The 27,397-nt window shown below is 39.8% G+C and overlaps 2 protein-coding genes across 6 annotated transcripts in view; one reads left to right on the top strand and one right to left on the bottom strand.

Moving 5' to 3' along the window:
• cacna2d3a (calcium channel, voltage-dependent, alpha 2/delta subunit 3a) overlaps positions 1–27,397 on the bottom strand; it is a 797,416-nt gene that overhangs the window by 153,913 nt on the left and 616,106 nt on the right. The window lies entirely within an intron of this gene.
• On the top strand, positions 2,005–14,726 carry LOC140211042 (leucine-rich repeat and transmembrane domain-containing protein 1). Its single transcript, XM_072280409.1, has 3 exons — positions 2,005–2,227; positions 4,559–5,155; positions 14,245–14,726. Exons 1-3 carry the CDS (start codon positions 2,212–2,214, stop codon positions 14,676–14,678), a joined length of 1,047 nt encoding a protein of 348 aa, XP_072136510.1. The 5' UTR covers positions 2,005–2,211; the 3' UTR covers positions 14,679–14,726.

Here is a 27,397-nt window from a genome sequence, read left to right as displayed (position 1 = left end):
TTTAGGGTGCAGAACACACCAAACAGAGCAGACTCGAGGGGCCAATGGTCTGAATCCGCTGCTATGTTCCAAGTCTTATGGTCAAACACGAAAGGGATGTATAAGAGTGGTAAGAAACATGGGGTAATATTTCTTAAAAATTTAACTTGAGCATCTCCAACTCTGTCTATTGATCCCACTGCCTCAGTAAACCAGCCAGCATAATCAACAACCCTACCCACATCAGACATTGTATTTTCTCCCTTCTCTCATTGGGCAGAAGATACAAAAGCCTGTAATTCCCTCTACTCTACTGTAACACTGATACATCGGACTTCAGCGTCTCCTTCTCAAATTGCAGGGTAAATTCTATAACATTATGATCACCCTCTCCTAAAGGTTCCTTTACCTTAAGCTCCCTAATCAAATCTGGTTCATTACTCAAAACCCAATCCAGAATAGCCTTTCTCCTATTGGGCTCAACCACAAGCTGCTCTAAAAATCTATCTCAGTATCAGAATCACTGGCATATACCATGAAATTTATTGCTATGTGGTAGCAGTATATTGCAGTAGCAGTGGGGTTGAGAGGGAAAGTGAATCACCCATGATGAAGTGGAGAAGCATACTCGATGGGCCGACTGGGTTAATTCTGGATATTAGAGTCTTGACTGCTCCTGGATTTTATGGTCTTATTGTTTTATGGAGCTACTCCATAGAAAACTTGCAATGCTCGTGATGTGAAAGATCTTCCAAATAAGGGAAGCTGTTGCCATCTCCTGATTCATTGCTACACAAATTAACAGCCTTGCCTTTGGGCAGGAACTCAAGAAAATGGCAGGAAATCGCAAGTTCATCACTCCAGACATTCTCACTTCCCCTCTCCCCCATCAGGCAGAAAATACAAATGCCTGAAAGCACATACCACCAAGCTCAAGGACAGTTCTATCCCACTGTTATTAGAGTCTTGACTGGACCTGTTGTACAATTAGATAGACTTTTGACCTCCCAATCTACCTTGATATGATCTTGCACTTTATCATTTACCTACACTGCACTTCTTCAGTAGCCATTACACTTTATTCTGCATTGCTATTATTTTACCTTATTCTAGCTCAATGCACTGTGAGATTTAATCTGTATGAAGAGTAAGCTTTCCATTGAATCTTGGTACTGTATATGCAACAATGATAAACCATTACCAACTTCTGATGGGTTGGGATAATCACTAATTGTTAGTGTTAAGGAAGTGCTTAGGAATATGGAAGGCTCCTAGTTGGTAATGGGAGACGGAGATGCCATTGCCTCACTTAAGTGTCTAAAAAAAACGTCAGTTGACCTCATCCTGACCTCAACTAACTCTCCTGCACTCTCTGCAGGAGAATGTCAGTCTGCTGACATTGCTGAAGCTGCTTCTGCAGACCTCTGGTCAATATTGCATATAAGGATCTTGATCTGCACATTTAAAACATGAATCCATGCCCTACTCAGACATTTCGCCCTGCACCTTTCCAATGCTCCATTGTTCAAACATGTAACTCAATGAAGAAACACAGTGGGAAAAAAGCTGCATCGGAGAGTGCAGTTAATTTACCTGTATTCCTGCCTGATTTATGACATCTTGGAAAAGTGAAATTTGCAACTAACATGACAAGCTTCTACAAGAAATGCCATCTCCAGAGGAGAAACAAGAGCAGTCGTGACTTCTAGAACTGAAAAGCTGCGTTGCTCATTATTGCTTCAAAACAGGATCTTGGCAAACTGAAAACCGGGTATGAGCTTACGTAACTCAGAGAGTTTATCACTGCAGGAGTAATCAATTCAGAGAATTTAACATTTGCCCTGGATTTGAGAAGGCAGGTTTATTTTTGTCTCCTGAACTTCAAGCAGATTAAAAATACACGCAAAACCTGAACTGTCAGATTTTGATTTGTGAGGCACAGCTGTCCTCTATCAGCTGACAGTGATTGCTCACATGGTTTTTAAGATTTTGAAACCTGGCCTTGACTGTGTGTAAAAACTATGGAAACATAGATAGTCTAATGCAGTAAGAGCTACATGCCCGACACAGGTCACAGCTAACAACTGATGCATAATTTAATGAAGTGGCAAATGTCTCTATACAATAGTTTGTAGTCAAATGGAGCACTAGTTCATTAAGTGTGTGTTTAGTTTATGTTGTATAATTACTCGGCCTTCGTCAATTCACTCTAAAAGGAAAGGCAAAGAGAAGATGCAAACAATGAGAGGTAAGAGCTGTGTTTTTAATGCCTAATCTAATATAATTTTCTCAGTCAACAATGGGAAATGCTCATTTAGAATTTCTCCCTTGTACTGCACGCTTGTCTCTTGATTTGGTTTTTGAAATCAATATTGCACCTAAAGCACTGGCCCGGGTTCTGTTGGGTTGGACCAGTTTGCAGTCTACCTTCTGTGAGTTTATCACATTTCAGATCAAATATTTATTGCAATACAAATTGTAAGTACAAGTTCATAAGGGACATTGGAGTGAAGATAGGGACAAATAGTTCAGTTTCTTAATAAGATGTAAGTGCTGAGAAAGAAACAGCGAAATGGTGGAAAATTAAATAGAGAAAAAGAGTCATATCACTTGTAGAAAGAGAAACAGATATTACCAAGAATGGCACAAAGGAAAAATAGCAAAAGGGAAAAATTTCAAATTACAGCAATACACTAAAACTTCAATTACATCCTATCCATTTCAGTGTGCTTTTGGCTTTGCAGGAAATGTAATCATAACATTAAAAGATTTCTTAAGCCATTAAGTGCAAGGCCTTATTTTCAGCAGATGGGTTTATTGGTAATTAGTGGATAGATAGAGCAATTTCTTTAATCTCATGGGGAACCTGAGCATGATCTCATCTTTATGAGACTGAATCATTCTGATGATTTACCAATTAAAAATTATCCTTATCTTGCCACAGGTTATTGAACTGTTTGCACGCTGAAGTCACTGTTACTTGTTCATCAAATTCTGTTCCAAAAATCTGAATGTCTAGCTAAAAGAACAGCACTTTCAGAGACAATACTGTAAAACAGCAGTGAAAACAGTATCTAACAAATGTTATCCTATTCCTTCCAATAGTCAGGATTATATATTCTATATTACAGATTTGTGGTGTATGTTGTTTTTTTTTGTGTTATAAGTGTCACTCTCTCAGTCCTCTCAGATCACTAACCCAATGTTTCAGCTCTCCTTGACCTTCCAATATTTATTTCTGTCTTCATTCTGAGTTTGATTCTCTGAGCCTAGAACTTCCCTCTGTGTCACTTAATACTTAATACTTTACTTTATTGTCGTCAAACAATTGATACTAGAGCATACAATCATCACAGCGATATTTGATTCTGCGCTTCGCGCTCCCTGGAGTACAAATCGATATTAAATCATAAAAATTAAAATTATAAATCATAAATAGAAAATAGAAAAGGGAACGTAAGGTAGTGCAAAAAACTGAGATGCAGGTCTGGACATTTGGAGGGTACAGCCCAGATCCGGGTCAGGATCAGTTCAGCAGTCTTATCACAGTTGGGAAGAAGATGTTCCCAAATCCGGCCGTACGAGTCTTCAAGCTCCTGAGCCTTCTCCCGGAGGGTAGAGGGACAAACAGTGTGTTGGCTGGGTGGGTCGTGTCCTTGATTATCCTGGCAGCACTGCTCCGACAGCGTGCGGTGTAAAGTGAGTCCAAGGACGGAAGATCGGCTTGTGTGATATGCTGGGCCGTGTTCACAATCTTCTGCAGCTTCTTCTGGTCTTGGACAGGACAACTTCCATACCAGGTTGTGATGCACCTGAGAAGAATGCTTTCTACGGTGCATCTATAAAAATGAGTGAGGGTTTTAGGGGACTTGCAGCATCAAGGTTGCTTCCATCTAGTAGTTATTCCACTCTTCCGCTGAACTCCTTGCCCAATGTATCCATTGGGTCTAAGCCAAAAGATTTTCCAAAAGTTCATCTAACGCCATTGTCTCTGCGGGATCCACACATCCACACCTAAATATACTTTCCACATTTTTATGCCCAGACTGTCAGTTGCTAGCATAGACTACATCACCAAGCTACTCTTCTGGCCTTTTCTCCTGCATAGGGCATCTGATTTGTTGCAAGTCTCTTGTCTCTCATTTAAAACACTCATTGTCAACTGGCACCCGATTAAAATAAAACTTTCCTCACTGAGGTATCTTTATCACTTTCTTTACTCAGCCTTTGTATTGAGTAAGCTTTCATCCCACATTATTTGAACGTCCAGCTGTATTGGTATGAAGCAACAAAAACTGACAGTGCAGGTCATTTGAAGCCCAAGTCCCAATGGGGAAGATATTGGTTTGAATTGGTCCTCACTTTAAAACATCACTCATTCCAAAACAGGAAGGTATGATTCTAATTGGTGCAAATGCATCAAAGTGCATTGACATCTGATGTTGTGTGGAGTATAATGCTCCAAGTTATGTTGAAGGCACCAATATTATGATTATAGTGAACAATGGTAATTGCTGTGCTTCTCTTGTGTTGCCAATTTATAACTGAGCTTACAGATGTCTGTTGTCATTGTACACAGGTGAAACTATTCTGGGAATCATTATTTTGTTATTTGTACATTCAGTTACTGGATGTCCAGAAAGATGTCAATGCAACATTACCCTGAAAGAAGTGAACTGCACAGGCAATGGACTGTCAGAGGTTCCAGAAGATGTTCCACTCAACACAAAAATTTTATACTTGCAGAACAACCATATTCATACAATATCAAACAGTTCATTCACTGGTATGTCTCAGCTGCAAATTCTGGACTTGTCCAACAACATGATTTCAAGTTTGTCATCAAATATATTTGATGAACTGCATAACCTTCTCAACCTAAACCTTGCAAATAACTCCATCAACCACATGGACAACAAAATCCTTCATTCAAATGGAAACCTCAAACAACTGGATATATCATTTAACAATCTTACGAGTCTGCCTGAGGGCTTGTTCAAGAACCTAAAGAATTTGACCTTGCTTGCTATGCACCAAAACCAAATTCATCAAATCAGCAGGCCCCTTCTGGATTCATTGCCAAATCTGCAAGTACTTTTGTTCAAGAAAAACCTGTGGAATTGTGACTGTCATCTGACTGGATTAAAACTTTGGTTGGAGAGCTTCCTGTACAAAGGTCAGTCAGCAAATGGAATTTTACCTCTTCTGGAGTCATTAGACAATAATGATTGAAATTTGAAATACCATGCTTTTAAGAAAACCAAAAAGCTTTACCATTGTGTCAGTAAACACAAGAAATTCTGCAGATACTGGAAATCTAGAGTAACATATACGGAATGCTGGAGGAACCCAACAGGTCAGGCAACGTCTATGGAGAAGAACAAACAGTCAATGTTTCAGGATGAGACTCTTCACCTCGGTCTGGAAAGGAAGGGGGAAGAAGTCAGTATAAGTGGAGAGAAAGCAGTTCAAGCTGGAGGTGATTGGTGAAGCCAAGTCGGTGCTGCAGGGAGAATGGTGAGAAGCTGAAAGGTGATAGGTGAGAAGAAGGAACCGGATAGGAGAGGGAAGTGGCACATGGGAGAAAGAGAAGGAGGAAGGACACCTGGGGCAGGTGAGAAGAAGAGTCAAGAGGCGAGCCAGAATGGGGAATGGTAGAAGGAAGGGAGCGGGGGAAAATTACTGCAAGTTGGAGAATCAATATTCATTCTGTCAGTCCAAAAGTGACACCAGCTGATATTTAAAAATCACAACGATGTCAGAACTAAAGTTACAGAAGTAAATCCACTACTCATTAAGCGAAGTTATCTCAGTTTTAAAAATGAACATTACATTATCACCTACCTCACTTAGAATAAAATGGATAAAAACAATGGATTGAATACTGTATTGGATTAATAGCCTTTTCTCTAAATAATTGTGCATAATCACATTAATCATGTTATTGCCAGTGACAGGTTGAGTTCCAATGAATAAGATTTACTGAGTGTGATAATCTCTGAAAATGCAGTAAAAGCAATACAGTGGAAAGAATGATACAGATTGTGATGACAGAGAATGACTTAACTTGAGCGACACACACAAAATTGCCCAAGGTTTTTCGGCCCAAAATGTTAACTGTACTCTTTTCCGAGATGCTGCCTGGCCTGCTGAGTTCCTCCAGCATTTTGTGTGTGTTGTTCGGATTTCCAGCATCTGCAGATTTTAAACGCAAACAACAGGAATTCTGCAGATGCTGGAAATTCAAGCAACACACATCAAAGTTGCTGGTGAACACAGCAGGCCAGGCAGCATCTGTAGGAAGAGGTGCAGTCGACGTTTCAGGCCGAGACCCTTTGTCAGGACTAACTGAAGGAAGAGTGAGTAAGGGATTTGAAAGTTGGAGGGGGAGGGGGAGATCCAAAATGATAGGAGAAGACAGGAGGGGGAGGGATAGAGCCAAGAGCTGGACAGGTGATAGGCAAAAGGGATACGAGAGGATCATGGGACAGGAGGTCCGGGAAGAAAGACAAGGGGGGGGGACCCAGAGGATGGGCAAGAGGTATATTCAGAGGGACAGAGGGAGAAAAAGGAGAGTGAGAGAAAGAATGTGTACATAAAAATAAGTAACAGATGGGGTACGAGGGGGAGGTGGGGCATTAGCGGAAGTTAGAGAAGTCGATGTTCATGCCATCAGGTTGGAGGCTACCCAGACGGAATATAAGGTGTTGTTCCTCCAACCTGATAAAACCGTGTCGAGGTATGCAGCTTGCTCCTGCCCCACCGAACTCGTTTCTGCATACCTCGACACGGTTTTATCACCCCTTGTTCAATCCCTTCCGACCTATGTTCGTGACACTTCTCACGCTCTTAAACTTTTTGATGATTTTATGTTCCCTGGCCCCCACCGCCTTATTTTCACCATGGATGTCCAGTCCCTATATACTTCCATCCCCCATCAGGAAGGTCTCAAAGCTCTACGCTTCTTTTTGGATTCCAAACCTAATCAGTTCCCCTCTACCACCACTCTGCTCCGTCTAGCGGAATTAGTCCTTACTCTTAATAATTTCTCCTTTGGCTCCTCCTACTTCCTCCAAACTAAAGGTGTAGCTATGGGCACCCGTATGGGTCCTAGCTATGCCTGTCTTTTTGTTGGGTTTGTGGAACAATCTATGTTCCATGCCTATTCTGGTATCTGTCCCCCACTTTTCCTTCGCTACATCGACGACTGCATTGGCGCTGCTTCCTGCACGCATGCAGAACTCGTTGACTTTATTAACTTTGCCTCCAACTTTCAACCTGCCCTTAAGTTTACCCGGTCCATTTCCGACATCTCCCTCCCCTTTCTAGATCTTTCTGTCTCTGTCTCTGGAGACAGCTTATCCACTGATGTCTACTATAAGCCTACTGACTCTCACAGCTATCTGGACTATTCCTCTTCTCACCCTGTCTCTTGCAAAAACGCCATCCCCTTCTCGCAATTCCTCCGTCTCCGCCGCATCTGCTCTCAGGATGAGGCTTTTCATTCTAGGACGAGGGAGATGTCTTCCTTTTTTAAAGAAAGGGGCTTCCCTTCCTCCACTATCAACTCTGCTCTTAAACGCATCTCCCCCATTTCACGTACATCTGCTCTCACTCCATCCTCCCGCCACCCCACTAGGAATAGGGTTCCCCTGGTCCTCACCTACCACCCCACCAGCCTCCAGGTCCAACATATTATTCTCCGTAACTTCTGCCACCTCCAACGGGATCCCACCACTAAGCACATCTTTCCCTCCCCCACCCCTGCATTCCGCAGGGATAGCTCCCTACGCAACTCCCTTGTCCATTCGTCCCCCTCATCCCTCCCCACTGATCTCTCTCCTGGCACTTATCCGGGTAAGCGGAACAAGTGCTACACATGCCCTTACACTTCCTCCCTTAGCACCATTCAGGGCCCCAAACAGTCCTTCCAGGTGAGGCGACACTTCACCTGTGAGTCGACTGGGGTGATATACTGCGTCCGGTGCTCCCGATGTGGCCTTTTATATATTGGCGAGACCCAACGCAGACTGGGAGACTGCTTTGCTGAACATCTACGCTCTGTCCGCCAGAGAAAGCAGGATCTCCCAGTGGCCACACATTTTAATTCCACATCCCATTCCCATTCTGACATGTCTATCCACGGCCTCCTCTACTGTAAAGATGAAGCCACACTCAGGTTGGAGGAACAACACCTTATATTCCATCTGGGTAGCCTCCAACCCGATGGCATGAACATCGACTTCTCTAACTTCCGCTAATGCCCCACCTCCCCCTCGTACCCCATCTGTTACTTATTTTTATGCACACATTCTTTCTCTCACTCTCCTTTTCCTCCCTCTGTCCCTCTGAATATACCTCTTGCCCATCCTCTGGGCCCCCCCCCCACTTGTCTTTCTTCCCGGACCTCCTGTCCCATGATCCTCTCGTATCCCCTTTTGCCAATCACCTGTCCAGCTCTTGGCTCCATCCCTCCCCCTCCTGTCTTCTCCTATCATTTTGGATCTCCCCCTCCCCCTCCCCCTCCAACTTTCAAATCCCTTACTCACTCTTCCTTCAGTTAGTCCTGACGAAGGGTCTCGGCCTGAAATGTCGACTGCACCTCTTCCTACAGATGCTGCCTGGCCTGCTGCGTTCACCAGCAAGTTTGATGTGCGTTATCTGCAGATTTTCTCTTGTTTGTGATTGAATGACTTAACGAGCTTATTTTGTTTTTAATAGAAATTAAAGTGAAGAAATAGCTGAGGGCATTACAACCAAAAAGCGGGAAGGAGAGGTGAAAGGCAATTGTTAAAAAAAAAATCATGACTAAAATGTAATATTACAATATTGTAGAGCAAATTTTCATGCAGGGATACCCGTTAAAATACAATAGAGGCAAGATTCTAGATACTAATTTTTTTCAATAATTTAAAGTAACTTGGACAGAGTCCTGTTGCATATCTACTAGCAGGTTTCACGTATATGTTCTAAGTTTTCAACGTTTGCATTTACTGCTGCATGTTTATGTGATTACTCCAAAATGCCTGTCTCTCTGCCAGCTATGTCATCACCATATCTTCATTCGATCCACCATACCTTCCACACGTTCAAACCCAGATGGCAAGGATTCCACCTACAGTTATTTTGCTTTGGCTTGAATGTGGGCATGCTCTTAGAATTGTCTTCCTAGAAAGAGGCTGGTGTACCTTACGTAACAGGAAAGGATCTTGCCAATGAATTCTGTCCCCCAAGGAGTTCTACAATTCACAGTTAAACATTTTTATATGTTCCCAGGCCCTTCAACTTTCAGGTCCTAATTGCTCTCAGATTGCTGTTCTGCACACCTTCCATGTTGTTTTCTCTAACTATCTACAACAGGGAGTGGAAAATCAATTGCTTAAAAGTGACGGTGGTTAAATAATCAATATTATTTTCTGATTGTGGGTGATGGAATCTTTTTCTTGATACCAGGAAGTCTTGCTCAGCTGTTAGCACAAGTTTAATGTAACAATGAGTTCATCTGTACAGAAGATTCCTTGATTCATCATCCCTCAATACCAGTTCTTATCATGGCAATAACTAATTGCCTTGCATGTGTGCTCAAGATTTGCATTTTCCAATCTGAGTGGAACCCTACTCAAAGTGTTCATTATATTATCAAGAGAAATCTCCTCAGTGCACAAGTTGGAATCTATGTCTCCTTGTCTTAAACCAAAAAAAAATTAAAGTAAAATTAAATATTTTGGATTCACTTCTTGTTTTACAACAACTGCTATATATGCTATCAATTCAATGTAGCATTTCTTGAAGTGTTTCATGGTAACGTTATCAGACAAAATACTAAGGCAGGTGAACCAAAAGCTTAGACATGGACAACTAAGTCTAGTCATGCACAGGTATCCAGATTGAAGAAGCATAGGTATCTTAGAGGATGAAAGGACTGGAAGTGATTACAGAGATGACAGGGAACAAAAACATGGAAGGATATAACAACAAATATGGGAATTTTAGTCTGCCATTCAGAATCATTATGGCCGATTTTCCATTTCATTATCATATTCCTGTTGTTGCCCCATACCTCCTTTATGTCTGGAAATTTCTCCATCTCCTTAAATTTATTCAATGACTTTTCCACAACTCTAAATTAAAAGAAAAACACAGCAAAAACCTGCAGATGCTGGAAATCTGAAATAAAAACAGAAAGTGCTGGAAGTACTCAGCAGGCTAGATAGCATCTGTGAAAAGAAAGGCAGAGTTAATGTTTCAGGTCCTGTATTTACTCGTTTTTTTACATCTTCATGAAATATATAAAACTGAGGTGTTACTTAACCAAGGTAAATGTGACAGTGCAAGTTAGGACACAGGCAGTATGGTTTTGAAGCACTACAAGATTATAGAGAATCAAATGAACTAAGGAAGCCACAGAAATAATCAGGACTGGAGGGTAATAAATCACAGACCAGGGTTTCAGCAGGAGAAGAGTTAAAATAAGACTAGAATTGAGCAATATCATGAAAATAGAAACAGGCAAATTTAGAGATATGGGTTTGGGTATCAAGGCAGTGAATAGCCTGGTTCAGTTTTAATCAGTTGCCAGAGAGAGAATTAGGTTCCTCACCCCTCAGTTCCAGCCACTGTCACTGGTGGTCAAGGAAGGAAGGTTGTGGTAGTGGCAGAAAACTACAGCTTTAGTCTTTCCGTGTTCAGTTGGGTGATATGCAACCCAATTCTGGACACCAGATGCGATCTGACATTTCAGAGACAATGGAGAGGACAAGAAGTGAAGCAGGTAAAAAGCTAGATGACAAACAGTATTCATTTGAAAACTGACATGTGATTTTCTGATGATTTGGTAAAGCAACAAATTGTAGATAAGAATCTGTACATATAGGTAACAATTTTATCTCTAATAAACCCCATTCCTTCCTTTATAACTCTCTTATTTCACATGGTTATAAAATAACTTTTTTTTTACTTTACCTTGCATTAATTTTTCATAATCTTTCCTTTTCTTCCTAAATTCCCTATTAATTTCACCATAGTACCTTCTGGACATCTGTTGGGTTTCTGCAGTGCTAAGCTCTTAGTATTTACCTTATGAACATACAAATATACAAATTGGAGCAGGAATAGGTATCTTTATCTCTTGAGCTTGCTTCTTCATTTAATATAATCATGGCTGAGCTAACATTATCCTCAACTCTACATTCCAGTTGACCCTAAGTGATCTTTCACTTCCTTGCTTATCAACAATTTACCTATCCCTACTTTATAAGAATTCAACAACTTTGTTTAAGTTGCCTTTTGAGTTACAGAGTTCCAAGGACTGACTCATGTCTCCTTGAGAGAGAAATAATTTCCCTTCATTTCTGTCTCACATGAGTAACTTCATGCTTTTAAACAGTGACCGTTAGCTCTGGATTTTCCCACATGAAGAAACATCCTCTCTACAAGTATCCTGTCAAGACCGCTCAGGATCATATAAGTTTCAATCAGCTCAGTTTCACTCTTATAAACTCTAGCAGATGCAAGCCTAGCCTGTCCAACTCTTCCTTGTAAATCAACCAGGTAAAATAATCAGGGAAGTATAGTAAACCTTCTCTGAACTGCTTCCAACATTCTAACGTCCTTCATTAATAAGACCAATACTATACATACTGCATGTGGTATTCCAGATGTAGTCTCACCAGTGCACTAAGTAACCAAAGTATAATGTCCCTACTTTTAGACTTAAGCAATATTCAAGCAAAAAAAAAACAATAATATTCTGTTGGTTTATGAATTACTTGCCTTATCTGCATACTAACCTTCTGCAAATCATGCACTAGGGCACTGATATCCCTCTGCATTCCAAGACTTTATAATCTCTCACCACTTGGAAAAAATGCTATAGTACTTTTCCTGCTTACCTGGACAACTTCACATTTCCCAAAATTATTCATTTGACAGATCATTATCTACTCCCATAGTCTACCTAATCCCTATGTGGCCTCCTAATGTCCTTTTCACAACTTTCGACTTGTCTTCATGTCATCAACAAGTTTAGCAACTATCACTCTCTCCTTTTATCAAAGTCATTAATATAACATGTAAAAGGTTTTGATCCCAATTCCAATCCTTGTGCACACTCCCATTACATCTTTCCAACCAGTAAAAGCATCCATTTTATGACTATTCTCTGTCCTCTGTTAGTCTGCCGATCATCTACCCATGCCAATATACTTCTGTACTGTATGCTTTCATTTTCTGCAATAACCTATGATGTGGCAGTTTATCAAAAACCCTCAGGAAATTTTAGTGCACCCACCGGTTTCCTTTTATCCACAGCACATGAATTCTTCAAAGGACTTCAATAAATTGGTCAAACATGATTTCTCTTTCATAAAACCATATTAATTCTGTCTGATTACATTGAATTATTTCTAATTGCCTTGCCATAACATCTTAAATAATAGCTTCTAACATTTTCCTCACGACAAATGTACATTCCAGCATTGTTGTGCTCCTTCCTTTCCAAATAAAGGAGGGAATAACATTCACTAGTTTAAAATTTAATGGAACCTCCTTGAATCCAGAGAATTTAGCTTCCATCTTTTCCCTCATTCTATCATTTATGTCCTGAACATTGTTAGGATCTAGATTTGAGAATTCTTGTTTTCCTTTCCTGTGTGAATATTCTTGGTATACATCCCGTTCCCTGTATGTCTTCTCTACCTTACTATTGATTTAACACCAAGTAGCTGTTTTCGGCTGACTTTTGCTATGTCATTTCTTTTATTCATGGTCTAACATTCTGCTCTCCTGTAACAATGCTAAATCTACCTCAGTTATGACTTCTGTCTCCAAATTCTTCTCTGTCAGCCTTTGTCCATTTATGTAGATTCAATCCCCTGAACTAAACCCGTACTTTTTTACCAGGTTCCAGCATCTGCAATCTCTTGTATCTCCCCTTCTCTTGTTCTGTATACTGAATGAAAAGGTTCTCTTGAATGCTTTTCAGGAATCCAACTCCTCCCATATTCTTTATCATATTACCATTCCAATTATCATTGGCAGCGTGGAGATATGTCTCTGCCAAAGGAGGGTGCAAGGTGCTCCTTCCCTTCACTAGCCTGCAGATCACCCTTGGGCAAGGTGTAGCACCTGCTTAGCTCCCTGATCAGGGCCACATGAATCCATGAGAGCAGGTGGTGGATGGTCGCATAAGCAGCTGGTGCATATCATAAGTCTTGGTTATGTGACCACTGACATCAGGCATTGATCTCTGAAGAGCATTGATAATGGCTGGGGTCACCCGTCTTGTAACAACGTTGCCCAGAAGACGACAATCACAAACCACTTCTGTGGAAAAAATTGCCAAGAACAATCACAGTCATGGAAAGATCATGATCACCCATGTCATCCGACATGGCACATGAATAATTTGAGCAACAGGCCTGTATTTTTACCCTTCCATTTATGTCTGATTGGGGCTTCTAATACATCCCCAGCAACTGAACTACCTTTCTTTTTTTTCTCAGAGCAACCCATCTGGACTTGTTTACTTATCTTCCCAATATACAATACCTCCCCTCTGCTATAATTGTTTCCTGAAATATTGTCACACTCCCTCTTTTTTAACCTCTCCACTTTCTACTTTGTAACTTGGTACACTTTAACTAGGAATGTGGAACTATCGTGCCCAGCTATGTTTCAGTAATGCAACAATTTTGTACTCCCAAATGTCTATCTGTGCTCCAAACTCATTGCTTCTATTTTAAAGATTTTTTTGCACTAAAGTATATACTGCCAGCACAGCCAAAGTACTTTGTTTCCTGTTTCCAGGCTTTCTTTCCCCTACTTTCCTGATTTGCTTATTAAACCATTACCTTCCACAATCAATTTTGCATTTCTTCTTTCAAAAACTTTTGCCAGGATCCCATACCCGTATCAAGCTAATTTAAACCCCTCCTCAAGGGATCAGAATGTAAAATATATGGCAGGAAACCATCTCAGTTTATTAGTAATGAAGCAATTAAGGATGTTCTTTTATCAGTAATCTTATTGGTTGCTCCATTTATTAAAAGATTACTCAGAAGTCAAAAAGTTATGAGGAATAAGGGAAGATGGGAAAGGACTTTGAATTCCTCTACTTGTCTTAATTGCCTTTTCAATTGCCCTAGGAATCTTTCCGGATGTAACGACTGATCAGTTTAAATGAAAATGCATTTTCTCTCTACATTTTCTAAAAAACCACAAATCATAAAAAAGTTGCATGCAATGACTCATTTTGCTTTAATACAGGAGGCCAGATTGATGCAATATTGTGCACAGAACCAGAGGATTTAAGAAGTAAGGACCTCATGAAAATTCCCCATGAATTATTCCAGGAGTGTTCCACTGTTAAGTACAAGTCATCCCATGATGACTCCAACCACAGAAGTCCCACCATCCAAAACCTGCACCACAAAACTGAACATGACCACAATCCAGATTGCAGTCAAAAGGCCAAGCAACGGTCTGGCAGTTTACGTCATGCTATCGCCACAATTGTGGTGACTGGCGTTATTTGTGGCATTGTTTGCCTCATGATGCTGGTGGCAGCAATTTATGGCTGTTCTTATGCAGCTGTTATGGCTAAGTATCAAAGGGAGCTAAAGAAACTGGATCATCTGGGCCCAGACGGCGAACAGGAAAATGCTGAAGAGAAGGAACCTTTTGACGGTTCATTGGTATGAGCTTCCATTTCCTGCCTCGCTTTTCAAATATCAAGACAAAATGTTGGAAACAAACTATTAGAAATCAACATTTCTTTTATAAGGAAGATGGCATCTAACATCCTGGACAGTTTCAATTGGTAAAAACTTTGGACCTTGACTAGTTTGCATGTAAATTATGTATTATGTACCATACATAAGTTCAGAATGGTTTTAATCACAGCCAGAGATAATGAAAAAGACAGTACAGAAGAGAGTTAGACATAACTATTAAACACATCAAAGGAATGCCATCCATTCCAGCTTATTTTGCTAAAAGGATCTTTTGTCTTTTTCTTCTGTGTATTTACTGTAGTATGGTTTTGCTACGTTAACAACTCTATATAAAAATAAGTCAGTGCTGTGGTTTATTCTAGCACTCTGCTACAACTGGGAACACTTTGGTATCCTTTGTTAAAGATCTGTGAAGGATACCAATGTGTTCCCAGATGTAATAAGCACTTGGGTCAGCTGAGTCCAAAGCTCTCAGCCTACGTGTGTCTCTGTGGCAGGTGCATGCCCAGTCATCTGCTAGGCCGACTTGTTCCCATACATGGATAGCATCTGACCTCTTCAGACTCTGAGTCTGATCTCTTCCTGGTTACTCTGGACTACTTTGACCCAGAAACCTTGCTTTGATTCACCAAAGAAGGGTCCTGGCCCTTTGAGCTGGGAAAGAGTGCCTGCAGTGAAAACAATAGTTCCTTTTCGTAATTTGTATGAGGTTTTTGGGCTATAATTATTCATATCTAGAAAGATGTGAACACTATGGCCTCAACATAATACAGTAAAGTAGTGGTGCTGTAGTCACATGAATTCCTTTGCCCTATTTCAACAGAGATATAAATTTGCTTAATAATATATATTCTACAAATCATTTAAAAGTATTAAGTTCTCATAAGTAATTGTATCACATGTAATTTCAAAGTATTAGTCACTGGAAACCTAAAGTTACTTCAGTATAAACTTCTGAAAACGTTTCCATGTTGCCATGACCAATAACTGTACAGCTCCATAAAATGAAAATGAATGACAAACAAAACTTCTGCAAGAATTCTGGGTCAATAACATTAAATTAATAACAGAAAAGGTAGATAATACTGTAAAACTATCATCTAAAAGATATATTCTTGAAAAGTATTCTCTGTAATCAGTAACAAACATATCTGAAATTTCAAATTAAAATGTTGACAAAGTTCTGCACATCTGTTTTCGTTTTTCTCCCCAATTACCTCAATATGTTTATAAAACCACTGTGTTCCAAGATGTAAAATAGACTTCATAAACCTCTTCATTGCTTGGTATGTTTTATATGTTTTATATTTTTCTTAGTTTACATTAATGCTATCAGTGCTAATGTTTTTCAGTAGATTTTGCTATGTACCAAAAGTGGTTTCTCAGTAAAGCATGGTTATGAACCAAAGTAACTGAACCAAAAGAACATCTGCAATGCATGTCCATGAGGCCCCAGATGGCCATTTGTACCGGCCACAGATGTCATAATGTTTGATGAACATATGACTATTTTCAAACTCTTTTAATCTAGGAACTATATTCATAATGCCATCCTTTCCTAAAAAAATTTTGAATGAAAAGTCTTCTACACAATGTAAAGCTATCATTATATTTTAGTTCAAGCACACCAGAACACTGACATTCACAAGCAAGTATTTTAGCCCAATGTGTTAATCATGTGCTTTATGCCCCATGTGAGTCTCCTCCTACTCTCCTTCATCTCACCCCGTTAAAATATGCTTTGATTCCATTCTCGATCACATACTTATCCATCTGTCCCTTATGTTTACTTTCCAAAGGCAGTCCCTTGCGTTCAAAGATGACTTGTTCCCACTTTGAGTTCACTATTGAGGCCAGTCCAGGAACCGCAGACAGTGTATGTGGTGGCTGGCGGAACAAAAGCGTGGGTAGCTTATGAAGTAGGGAACTTTTCATGACTTATGCAAGGCTTCTGTATCCATCCAATACATTGCCTTGAGGTTCTCAAAATATCCTGAATGCTCCTTTTTCATCTGTATGGTTTTGAACCATGGATCCACAGGAGTCGGTAGCTATGTTGTAATTCCACAAGGAGCATTTCCTTGAAACATTTCCTTTGTTTCCCTGGTGATCTTTTCCCTTGACCAAGTTCAGAACAGATTGTTTATTTTTGGACAACAAAAAACTAAACTGCTGGAGGAACTCAGAAAGCTGGTAGCATCTGTGGAGGGAAATGGACAGTCGCCATTCTGGGTTGAGACCTTTCACTTGAACCAATGTTATTAGTTATTCTCCCATTTTGTTCTCCTGTTGTCATCAAACTCAAACACATCACCCACCAGATGTTTTATGCATTAAGTTTTTTTTTTCCAGGAACCTCTGACAAATATTAGCTCCAAAATTTCATGCGTATGTCAGTGTGTATGTTTTCACTGCAGGGGCTCATTTGCAAGGCAGGTTAACAAGAAGTTTATCATGCTTTCTTCAACATTGTCCAAGATGTGCCACTGCTGGAACAAATTCATAGCTGGTGACGACCTTGTCTTCAGTCGCCATTCTCATTGGTGCTATAATCCATGTGAGTGATCTCTGTACTGCTTCAGAAGTTGAAAATGGATATGTTAGTTTTATGTTCAATGCCATTTTACTCCTCTGTGTTCTTCCATTCCTGCCAGGCCACTGACCAGCAAATCCCACAAACATATTGGATTGGTCAGCTGTCTATTTGCATATTTTGAAATGTTGCATTCTGAGAGCAAAATGTAAATTCTGCATGGTTAATATTTATTGCTGACATGGAGTTTTATATGTGAAACAAATTAAAATCAATTTTTCCAAGTAGCCCTAAAGAGATTGTTTTATTGTTTTTTTTAAAACTTATACCAAAAAGCTCTATGTACAAGTGAGTATAACATTTTAGGTATCCGTCAGGACCACCAATGTTCAGAAAAATTAATTACTTGGTTTAAGCTCAGCTACTACGTGCATGCTTTTGAAATTGAAAGGGTAATAATGTGTTAGCAATTTCCAGCATTTATTCCCTTGAAATGTCTGGATGTTTAGGACTCGGCTGCAAAAAGAAGAACACTGAATTTTCTGGCCAAGCTTTGCTGTGCTCTGAATTCCCCATCAGTTCATCTGGGGAATCTGTCCATTGATTTTACACAAGGTTAGCCCTGGCAAAGGAACGGTGAGCCCGTCAATTTCAATGGAAAGAATAGCTGCAAGAAGGCAAGTAGAAGACAATTTATATGCTTATAGCTATTTCTAATTATTTAAAATAATTTACGTACTTTACATTTTAGTGTTTTATTTAAAGCTGAATATTTTTTGACTAACACAATAGCATCTGAATCTTCTGAATGACATGACAACTTCCTGACAAATTTGATAGCCAGCAAAGCCACTAGAAGTGACTTTGTAACAATGCGAACTTTTTCAGCTGATTCATGGACCAATTACCTTTATATCTCATGAGGGCCTACAGAACACTACCCCACACCCATTTCGAATTGGTAAGGCGTTTACCAGCCAAGTTGATACTGGGTGACCTGTAAAAGGCATTTCAGCCGCAAGCACAGGCACCTCACCATCAGCAAGAAGAAGCTGCCAGATACTAATTCTGATGAAAGGTCATCATTTGAAAAATTACCTTTGTTTCCCTCACCTGTTGAGTATTGTTGGGTTTTAATTTATCTCAGATTTCTAGCCCCTGCAGCACATATTACCTAAAACATAGATTTATGAAATATATTTTCACACTGCAGGAAGGATGCTGTGGTGGGCATGGGCAGGGCAGGCTGTAGGGCATGATTCTATGCTGCATTACTCTATGACTGCTTTGTGAACATGAATGCTATAATTTGGCTTCCCACTTAGTGCTAGAGTAAGTCAGGCTCATACAAATTAAGTATGCAATTTAAATTCAAATTATGCACATCAAATTTTGGAACGCTTTACCTAAGAGAGAGTTCAATTCAGATTATGCACATCAAATTCTGGAATACTTTACCTGAAGCTGGAGAGGGCCCGCATAGTGTTTGGAGGATGAGATTCTGTGTAGTCAGACTGAAGACAGTTTAATGTGAACTTTTGTGGCAGTTTTATGTTGCCATCAGCGACAGACACAGGAGAAGTAACGTTCTGGTTATGCTGCAGATCCTAATTAAATGTGACATTCTTTGGTTCCCTTATATGGTCTCTTATCAGATAGTTAGTGTTTGGTTTTGTACTGAGAAGCACAGAATAGTGAGAATATAACTGGAATTCATAACTCGCTGAAGTGATGGAGTTACTTTTCTATGTCATTAATTAGTTCCAGTGACATTATGAGTGGTTTCAGATGACTATTGATGTAATTCAAGAGATCACACCAGCAGTCTGTCTCTTATATGCACTGATGTGAGAGCATTGCAACACACTTTATAAAATTGCTTTCGAACCATTTTAGTCTTTAGGTAGAATTCACTACTTCCGTTGTTCCAGAATGAATAACTTGCTGCTCTTTACATGGATCTCTATCCATTCTTGCACAGAGATGCAGAGTACCATTCTCACTGAACTCATTATAAAGACCCGTGTTAAAATAAAGCAATTGCAACAATTAGGGATGCGATGTTGAGGCTCTATATGGCACTCGCGAGACCACACTTAGAGTATTGTGTGCAGTTATGGGCTCCTTATTTTAGAAAGGATATATTGACTTTGGAGAGGGTTTAGAGAAGATTCACAAGAATGATTCCAGGAATGAAAAGGTTACCGTTATGAGTCTGGCAGCTCTTGGGCTGTATTCCCTGGAGCCCAGGAGGATGGGGGGTGGGGGGATCTCATAGAAACATTCTGAATGTTAAAAGGCCTGAACAGATTAGATATGGCAAAGTTATTTCCAATGGGAGAGGATTCTAGGACAAGAGGGCACAACTTCAGGATTGAAGGACATCCTTTATAACTGATTGCGGAGAAATTACTTTGGTCAGAGGGTGCTAAATCTGTGGAATTTGTTGCCACGAGCAGCTGTGGAGGCCAAGTTATTGGGTGTATTTAAGGCAGAGATAGATAGGTTCTTGATTAGCCAGGGCATCAAAGGGAATGGAGTGAAGGCGGAGGAGTGGGGATGACTGGAAGGATTGGATCAGGCCATGATTGAAGGGCAGAGCAGACTCGATGGGTCAAATGGCCTACTTCTGCTCCTATAAATTATTGTCTTATAATTATGAAGTACTCAGTTACTGTGATATTTACTATTCGTGTGCATGATACCAGTGATGATCAAGGGTGTTAGTGAAGTTTGTAGATGATGCACACCACTGTACATTACTAGTGGAGGAAATGATAGTTTAAGATAGTGGATGGAAGCTTTGATTATGTGGAACGTCGTGAATGTTGTTGGCACTGCATTCATCAAGGCAAGTTCAGAGTATTCCATTACAATCCTGATTTGAGCTTTACAGCTGGTGCAAAGGATCTAAGATGTCAGGAGCTAAGTCTTTGCTTTAGGATAATTGACCTTCAATCTTTCCTTGTAGCCACAGTATTTACAGTATATGAATGGTGCAGCAGAGTTTCTGGTCAACGCTGACTTTCATGCTACTAATGTTATTGGATATCAGGGGTTTGTAGTTGGAATCCTGTTGGAAATGTTCACTGTCCAGCACTCTTGAGACACAAATGTTATTTGCCACTTATTTTATCAGCCCTTGTCTTGACAAGTGTCTAGGTCTTGCCACATTCAGGCATAGACTGTTTCACTTGCCAAGGTATTGCAAAGCTTTTCACTCATTTATGATTAGGAAGATGAAGAAGCTGAAGGAGGTTGAACTGAGGATGATGCTTCAAGGAAATCCTGCTTTTATGTCCTACGGATGAGGTAGACACACCCTTTTCACCTGTGTAACTTATAATCAACTATTGAAGTGTTATCCCTTTGACTTTAATTTTACCAGGACTCCTTGACCCCACACTCAGTTACATGCTGCCTTGATGTCAAAGAGAATGACTCCTACTTCACCTCTTGAATTCTGCCATTTGGTCCGTGTTTAGTGAAAGCTTTAGTGATTAAGAGTAGACAGATTGAAGGATAATTAGGCTGATTAAATTTGTCCAGCATTTCTTGAATAGAACATACCTGGGCATTTGTCCACACTGGCAGTCGATTACTAGTATTGCTCTATTAACTGCATTCTAGCTTGGCTAGAATACAGATAATTCTGCAGCATGAATCCTCAGTATTATAGCCAGGATATTTTCTGGTCCCATAGCCTTTGCAGTCTCTAGTGCTCTCAGATATTTCTTGATATCATGTGGAAAGAATCAGATTGGCAGAAAACTAGGCTCTTTTTTAGTGGGAATGTCAGTAAGAAGCCAAGATGGGCAATCGATTTGTCCTTTGGCTAATCACGGTTGCAGTGCTTCATCCTTGCTTTGGCACTCATCCACTGAGCCCTGCTAGAAGAGGCTGTTCTTGGCATGCCGTCCTCCCATTAGTGGTTTAAATGTCCACCACAATTCATCTGCGGAGGTGACTGCCAAGTTTTGATCCGATAGTTGATTGTACTCTGTCTGCTGCACATTGTTTCTGCCATTCGGCATGTATGCACTCCTGTGCTGTAGCTTCATCAAATTAGCAGTTGTTAATTAGGCTTGGCACCACTCGCAGTGCACCCTCCACTCCTCTGGCTTGATAGTAATGGCAAAGGGAAGAATTCACTGGACCGTGAGGTCACAGATTCTGGAGGCGAATGAAGGTGCATTTATGCCGCTACTGATGATTCCCCATCACCTCCCTCCCCTCCCCCCCACACACACATACACACATATTTCATGGATGCTAAGCTCTGCCTGCCAGATATGCTTTGAGTCTGTCCCATTTAACACAACTGTATATCCAACATCACAAGGAGATTGTCTCTGGTGCAAAGATAGGAATTTATATTCCAAGGACTGGCATTACTTGCAATGCTGTCATGGTCCAGTGCCACAGACTATTGAGGAGGACCAGTCGGGTTTGTCCTTCCTGATGATTTGCTCACTGGCTGCTGCAGTCTCAGTCAGGTAATGATATTGTCCAGAATTCAACCAGCTCAATCATTCTTGATAATGGACTTTAAAGCTCTCCTCCCAGAGAACATTCATGGCGCTGGTTACTATCAGTACTTCATCCAAATGTTGTGCAGTATGAAGGAACACCTATTCAACTGCTAAGGCACTTATTTTATATATAGATCGAGAGGTAGTTCCTTTGCCGGTGGTTGTCCTGAATCTTTGGGACTTCATTGTGTCTTGGAGTAAAATATATGCAAAATCTTGCTGAAGAGAAAAAAAACTATTAACCTCATGTTCATTCACAATTCCTTTGAGTCCTGGTAGAGAGGAAATCTCACTCAGCTTAGTGCCATTGACCAGACACATTACAAAGACAGTGCTCAACTCCAGCAGAGGATCTAACAGTAGTCCATCAAAAATCCCATTAATAATTCTTATTATTCCAAAGATTCACAGCAATCCTATTGGATGAAAATAAAAGCTCTATTGTAAACTGATGCTTCTTCAGGTTAATAATTTAAGGGATTATAATAATTTAATAATTTATGTACTACTGCATGGAAGAATATAAATATACTGTATTTAGAAGAGATTATTGAATAAACTGCTCAACAATCTGTTGTTCTTTCATGTTTTAATCTAAAGATGCATGCTATGGGACTAATAATTTTAAATAACAACACGAGATTTATAAGCTGTAACTATCCAATGAACATTTTCAAATAAACTAATTCTGCTAAAAGTTGGTCATCTATTTCATTTGCTTCAAAATTCTTCAGCAGTAGAATTATGTCACAAACCATAACCTGGGAATCATTTGCAACCCCCTGTTCATTAACACAAAGGATTCTGCAGATGCTGGAAATCCAGAGTAACACACACAAAATGCTGAAGAACTCAGGTAGCATCTATGTAGAGGAATGAACAGTTGATGTTACGGGCCAAGTCTTGAAGGGTCTCAGCTCAAAACATTGAATATTAATTCCTCTCTATAGAAGCTGCTTGACCTGCTGAGTTCCTTCAGCATTTTGTGTGTGGTGCCCACAGATTCATTCCCCATCTGTAAGACTGGCACCATACCTCATCATCAAAGGTTGGACTCAGCCTTTCATCACTGGAATTTCCACAATCCAATAGCCTGTTCCTTTCCTCTTTTCCTTAGCACTGAGGTCAAAACTGCTGTGTGCTCACTTTGCCTGTACTGATATCCAGTGAAGATTTGGAATAATACTGCAAATCAAATAGTGAACTGAAGCCATTCGTAAATAAAAATAGAAAACAAATCTAATGTAAGGTCCCAGACCCGAAATGTTAACAGTTTCTCTTTCCACAAATGCTGCTTGACCTTTCAAGTTTTTCCAGCATTTTCTGGGATGTCTAGCTTCTGCAATTTTTTTTATTTGATTTAAAAATCAGAGAGTACAAGAAACATTCAGCAGGTTAGGCACCAAATTTATGGGGAGAAATGAAACATGTTTGCTGTTGCCAAGAAAGGAGCAGAGAGGACAATGGGAATTTCTGCAATAGGGTGGAATGACCGAAGAATGCAATTGGCAGGGTTGCAGACTGAGAGAGGATGGCAAAGTTTTGCTAATTCCAGCTGATCCACCATGAGGAATGAATGAATGAATGAAATTTATTTCAGTCAGTACAAACATAACAAAATCATCATTTTCAACGATTGTTTCATAGGACAAAATTATAACAAAAAAAATAGATATTCTTTAAAAACAGACCGAAAGGGTGTAGGCTGAAGCTACGGCTTATTACGCCTACTCCTCTTACTTATACAACAACATATTTGGCATCAATCATCACATCAAAATAAAAAATTTCATAATCTTTTAACACAAAATCCAATTCCAAGTATCATTTATTTACATTACTCCCATTCATTTTAAATCATGTATTTTATATTTGTTCATTAAATTATTTTAAAATAATTTTTAAACTTGTTAAGTGTGGTGTGTGCTTCTAAATTCTCACTACAACTGTTCCATTGATTCACCCCCTGACTGAAATACAATGATTTTTTACATTTGTTCTTAACCTTTGTTTTTAAAATATACATGTTCCTCTCAGGTATACATATTCCTCTCAAATCATGTTGTAAATGAGATGTAAACAGAAGATAAGTAAAGACATAAACACAAGAGATTATGCAGATGCTGGAAATCTTGAGCCACACACTCAAACTGCTGGAGGAACACAGTAAGGCAGGCAGGATTAAATAAAGACAATCAATTCTTTTTTAATAAAACTTTATAAGTAGCCTAAAAATCCATTTCGAATACAGTGCTAGGGACTGGGGAATTTTCTAAGCTTGCAACTCACTATCAGAGGTTAGGGGAGCTAATATGTGATTACATGGTCATTCTAAAAAATCCGTTGTGGCACTGCCAATTGGCTGCATTCATGGATCATGCATGGTGGGACAAGCTGGTTATGCAGACCTGCTGATTGGTATATCCAGTCCAAGTTACTGCATCCAGTGAGCATACAGAACAGTAGGTCTATGGATATTGTCTCCAAATGGCAAAGGAATTTTGGCCAGAACAGGTTGTTATAATATATAAATGTTAAATGCAGACCAACAGCAGAAGCAATGTGGACATTCTGACAGGAGCTAGCCACATGAGTATGAATGATGCACAAAGCAGGTTTGGTTGATTACTGCCCAGTCATAAATGAGTACTGCCTGGTGGCTCCGACATCCACCATTATGAAGTGCCTCGAGAGGTTGGTCGTGCCATGCATCAGTTCTAGCCTTCCAGACTCAACCCACTGAAATTCACCTCCCACTGAAACATGTGTATGGCAGACAGCATCTCCAAAACCCAATACTCAGTTCTGGAGCATCTGTACAGTTAAGACATCTATATTAGACTATTGTTTATTGACTTTGGCTTAGCCATCAGCTTTATAATTCCAAACAATCTCATCTCCCCAACCCTAAAAAGATTGCATCTGAGTCCCTGACTTCCTGACCAACAGACCACAAACAGTAAGGATAGGCAGCAACAGCTCTACGAAAATTATTCTGAACACTGGCAGCCCACAAGGCTGTGTCCTCAGTTCTCAGCTCAATAATAATAATAATAACTTTTTTATAGAGCACTTAAATTACTAAACTTACAGTACATTAATGACAGTGTGGTCAGCTTCTGCCCTATCTTCATCTACAAGTTTGCAAATGATACCACTGTAGTGGGCAGTACCTCAAATAATGATGTCGGAGTATTGGAAAAAGATAGAGACCCAAGCGACCTGTCAGTAAAACAAAACAGCTGGTGATCGACTACAGGAAAGGGGATGGTGCACTTGCCTCTATGTCAATGGTACCGAGGTCTAGCGAGGAGTGAACATCGCCAATAGTCTGTTCTGGTCCAATTACATTGAAGTCACAGCTTACCAGCCCCTCTGATTCCTTAGGAAGCTAAAGGAATTTGGCATGCCCCTTGGGATCACATTTCTTCCACATTCTGATGATTGGCCTGATCCCGTTGACCAGGTCTGCAGGGCTTTATGCATTGGGTTGCAGCCACATGACTGGCTGATTAGATATTTGGATTAATGAGCAGACCTACAGGTGTACCTAATAAAGTGGCCACTGAGCGTACTATCTCAATGCACCATTGCAATGAATTGATCTGAATGGATATGTTTTTCATTCTACTTTGGGAAATGTGACAATAATAAACCAATTTTTAATATTGACTGGAAATCACTTGGCACAATATGCTTGAGAGTGCAGCAAGGTGCGTTAGCTGTGTAAAACAAGTCCTATACCTTCTACAAAAATAGAACATGGCAAGCCAATGTACTGGAGCAGCATCACAATGGAAGAGAAACAATTCCAGCAGAAAACCACGGAAGGAAGGCTAATTTAACATTGACGTGGATGAGCAATGCAAAGAATATATGCATCTCCTGGAGATACAACGATGAATGGTGATTACAAAATTTAGAAATCAATATGAATATTTACATAGTTACTGGTCATGGGAAGCGAATCTCAAAGTCAGTTTTGGCAGGGGAACGTTTGTAAGAAGAATATTAAAAATGAGTACAGGGTCTGGAGAAATGCTGAGAACATTTTAACAAAAGGAATGCACAATCTTTCATAAAGAGAAAAATTCAAGGCTATCAATTAAATTGACTGAATATATGAAATTGTTAAGTTTATTAGGAAGAGACTGGCTGTAAAAGTTGAAGATCAATAGGAGAAGTATACTTAACATAAATATATCTGCAAAATTTTTAAGAACATTTTGAAATACTATGAAGATGAGCTGAAGAATTCATGCATGGCCGTTAATGGTTTCAAGCTCATTTAGAATTAAACTAATATATAACTGATTTATCGCAAACCTTAACCGGTATATAATGTTCAGAACTCAAGTGAAAGACGAGCTGAATAAGCTGGAGAGACATGATATACTGGTGAAAGGTGTCACAAAGCAAATGAGGGAAAGCTTTCTATAGGACCATCAGACATAGGAACAGAATTAGAGCATTCAGCCCGTTGATATCTGTCCTGCCATTTGATCATGGCTGATTTGCTTTTTCACTCAACCTCCTGCCTTCTCCCCAGAACCTCTGACACTTTTACTAATCAAGAACCAGTCAAACTCCACTTTAAGTATGCCCAATGTGGCAATAAATTCCACAGAACCATCATCTTCTGGCTATAGAAATTCCTCCTCACCTCTGTTCTAAAGGAATGTCCTTCTATTCTAAAGCTGTGCCCTCTGGACCTGACTCTCCACTATAGGAAACATCCTCTTTACATTCACTCTGTACAGATCTTTCAATATTTGATATGTTTCAATGAGATCTTCCATCATAATTCTAAACTCAGGTGATACAGACCTGGAGCCATCAAAAGCTCTTCAAATGTTAACACTTTCATTCACAGGATCATTCTGGTAAAACTCCTCTGAACACTTTCCAATGCCAGCACATCTTTTCTTAGATCATGGGGCTCAAAACTGCTCACAACACTCAAATGTGGTCTGACAAATGGTCTGACAAGGACTCGGCATTACACTGTTGCTTTTGTATTCTAATCCTCTCAAAATGAATGCTAATATTGCATTCACCTTCCTTACTACTGATTCAATCTTCATGATATATTTTAGCGACCCTGGACTAGGATTTCAAAGTTGCTTTGCATCTCCAACTACTGAATTTGTTCCCGTTTAGAAAATAGTCTATGCCTTTATTCCTTCTATCAAAGTGCATGACCACACGCTTTCCCACGCTGTATTCCATCTGCCACTTTTTTACCCATTCTCCTAAGGATTGAACCTGAGGAAGGTAAGACCATCTGGATTGGCAGTGGTACCTCCTCTTTGTCTCAAGGTCTGTATGCCAAACTAACAGTAGCTACGGTCTTCCCTAAGTTATATTCATGCTCGTGGATAACAAAATAAACAAGGAATGGCAATGCCTCTTGACAGTTAGCAACTAGAAGGGATTTTACATTTATTCTAAGTTACTGTAAGAGATAAAATCATCAGAAATATTTCAAACAACAATGGAGAAAATGTTACCATGGATACAGTACTTCTGTACTCTCAGGATGCCATTCTTATCGCAATCACCGTGGAGAAGGAAAGGTTTTGCACAATTGAGAAAGCATTTCAGAAGACTCTATTAACATA

The sequence above is a fragment of the Mobula birostris genome, chromosome 16, assembly GCF_030028105.1.
Source record: "Mobula birostris isolate sMobBir1 chromosome 16, sMobBir1.hap1, whole genome shotgun sequence".
Taxonomy (NCBI): Eukaryota; Metazoa; Chordata; class Chondrichthyes; order Myliobatiformes; family Myliobatidae; genus Mobula; species Mobula birostris.
This window is presented reverse-complemented; position numbering and strand designations above follow the sequence as displayed.

Coding starts and splice junctions, on each gene's coding strand:
- LOC140211042 (XM_072280409.1), top strand. Junction 5,156..14,244: donor GGAGAGCTTCCTGTACAAAG/GTCAGTCAGCAA, acceptor GCTTTAATACAG/GAGGCCAGATTGATGCAATA.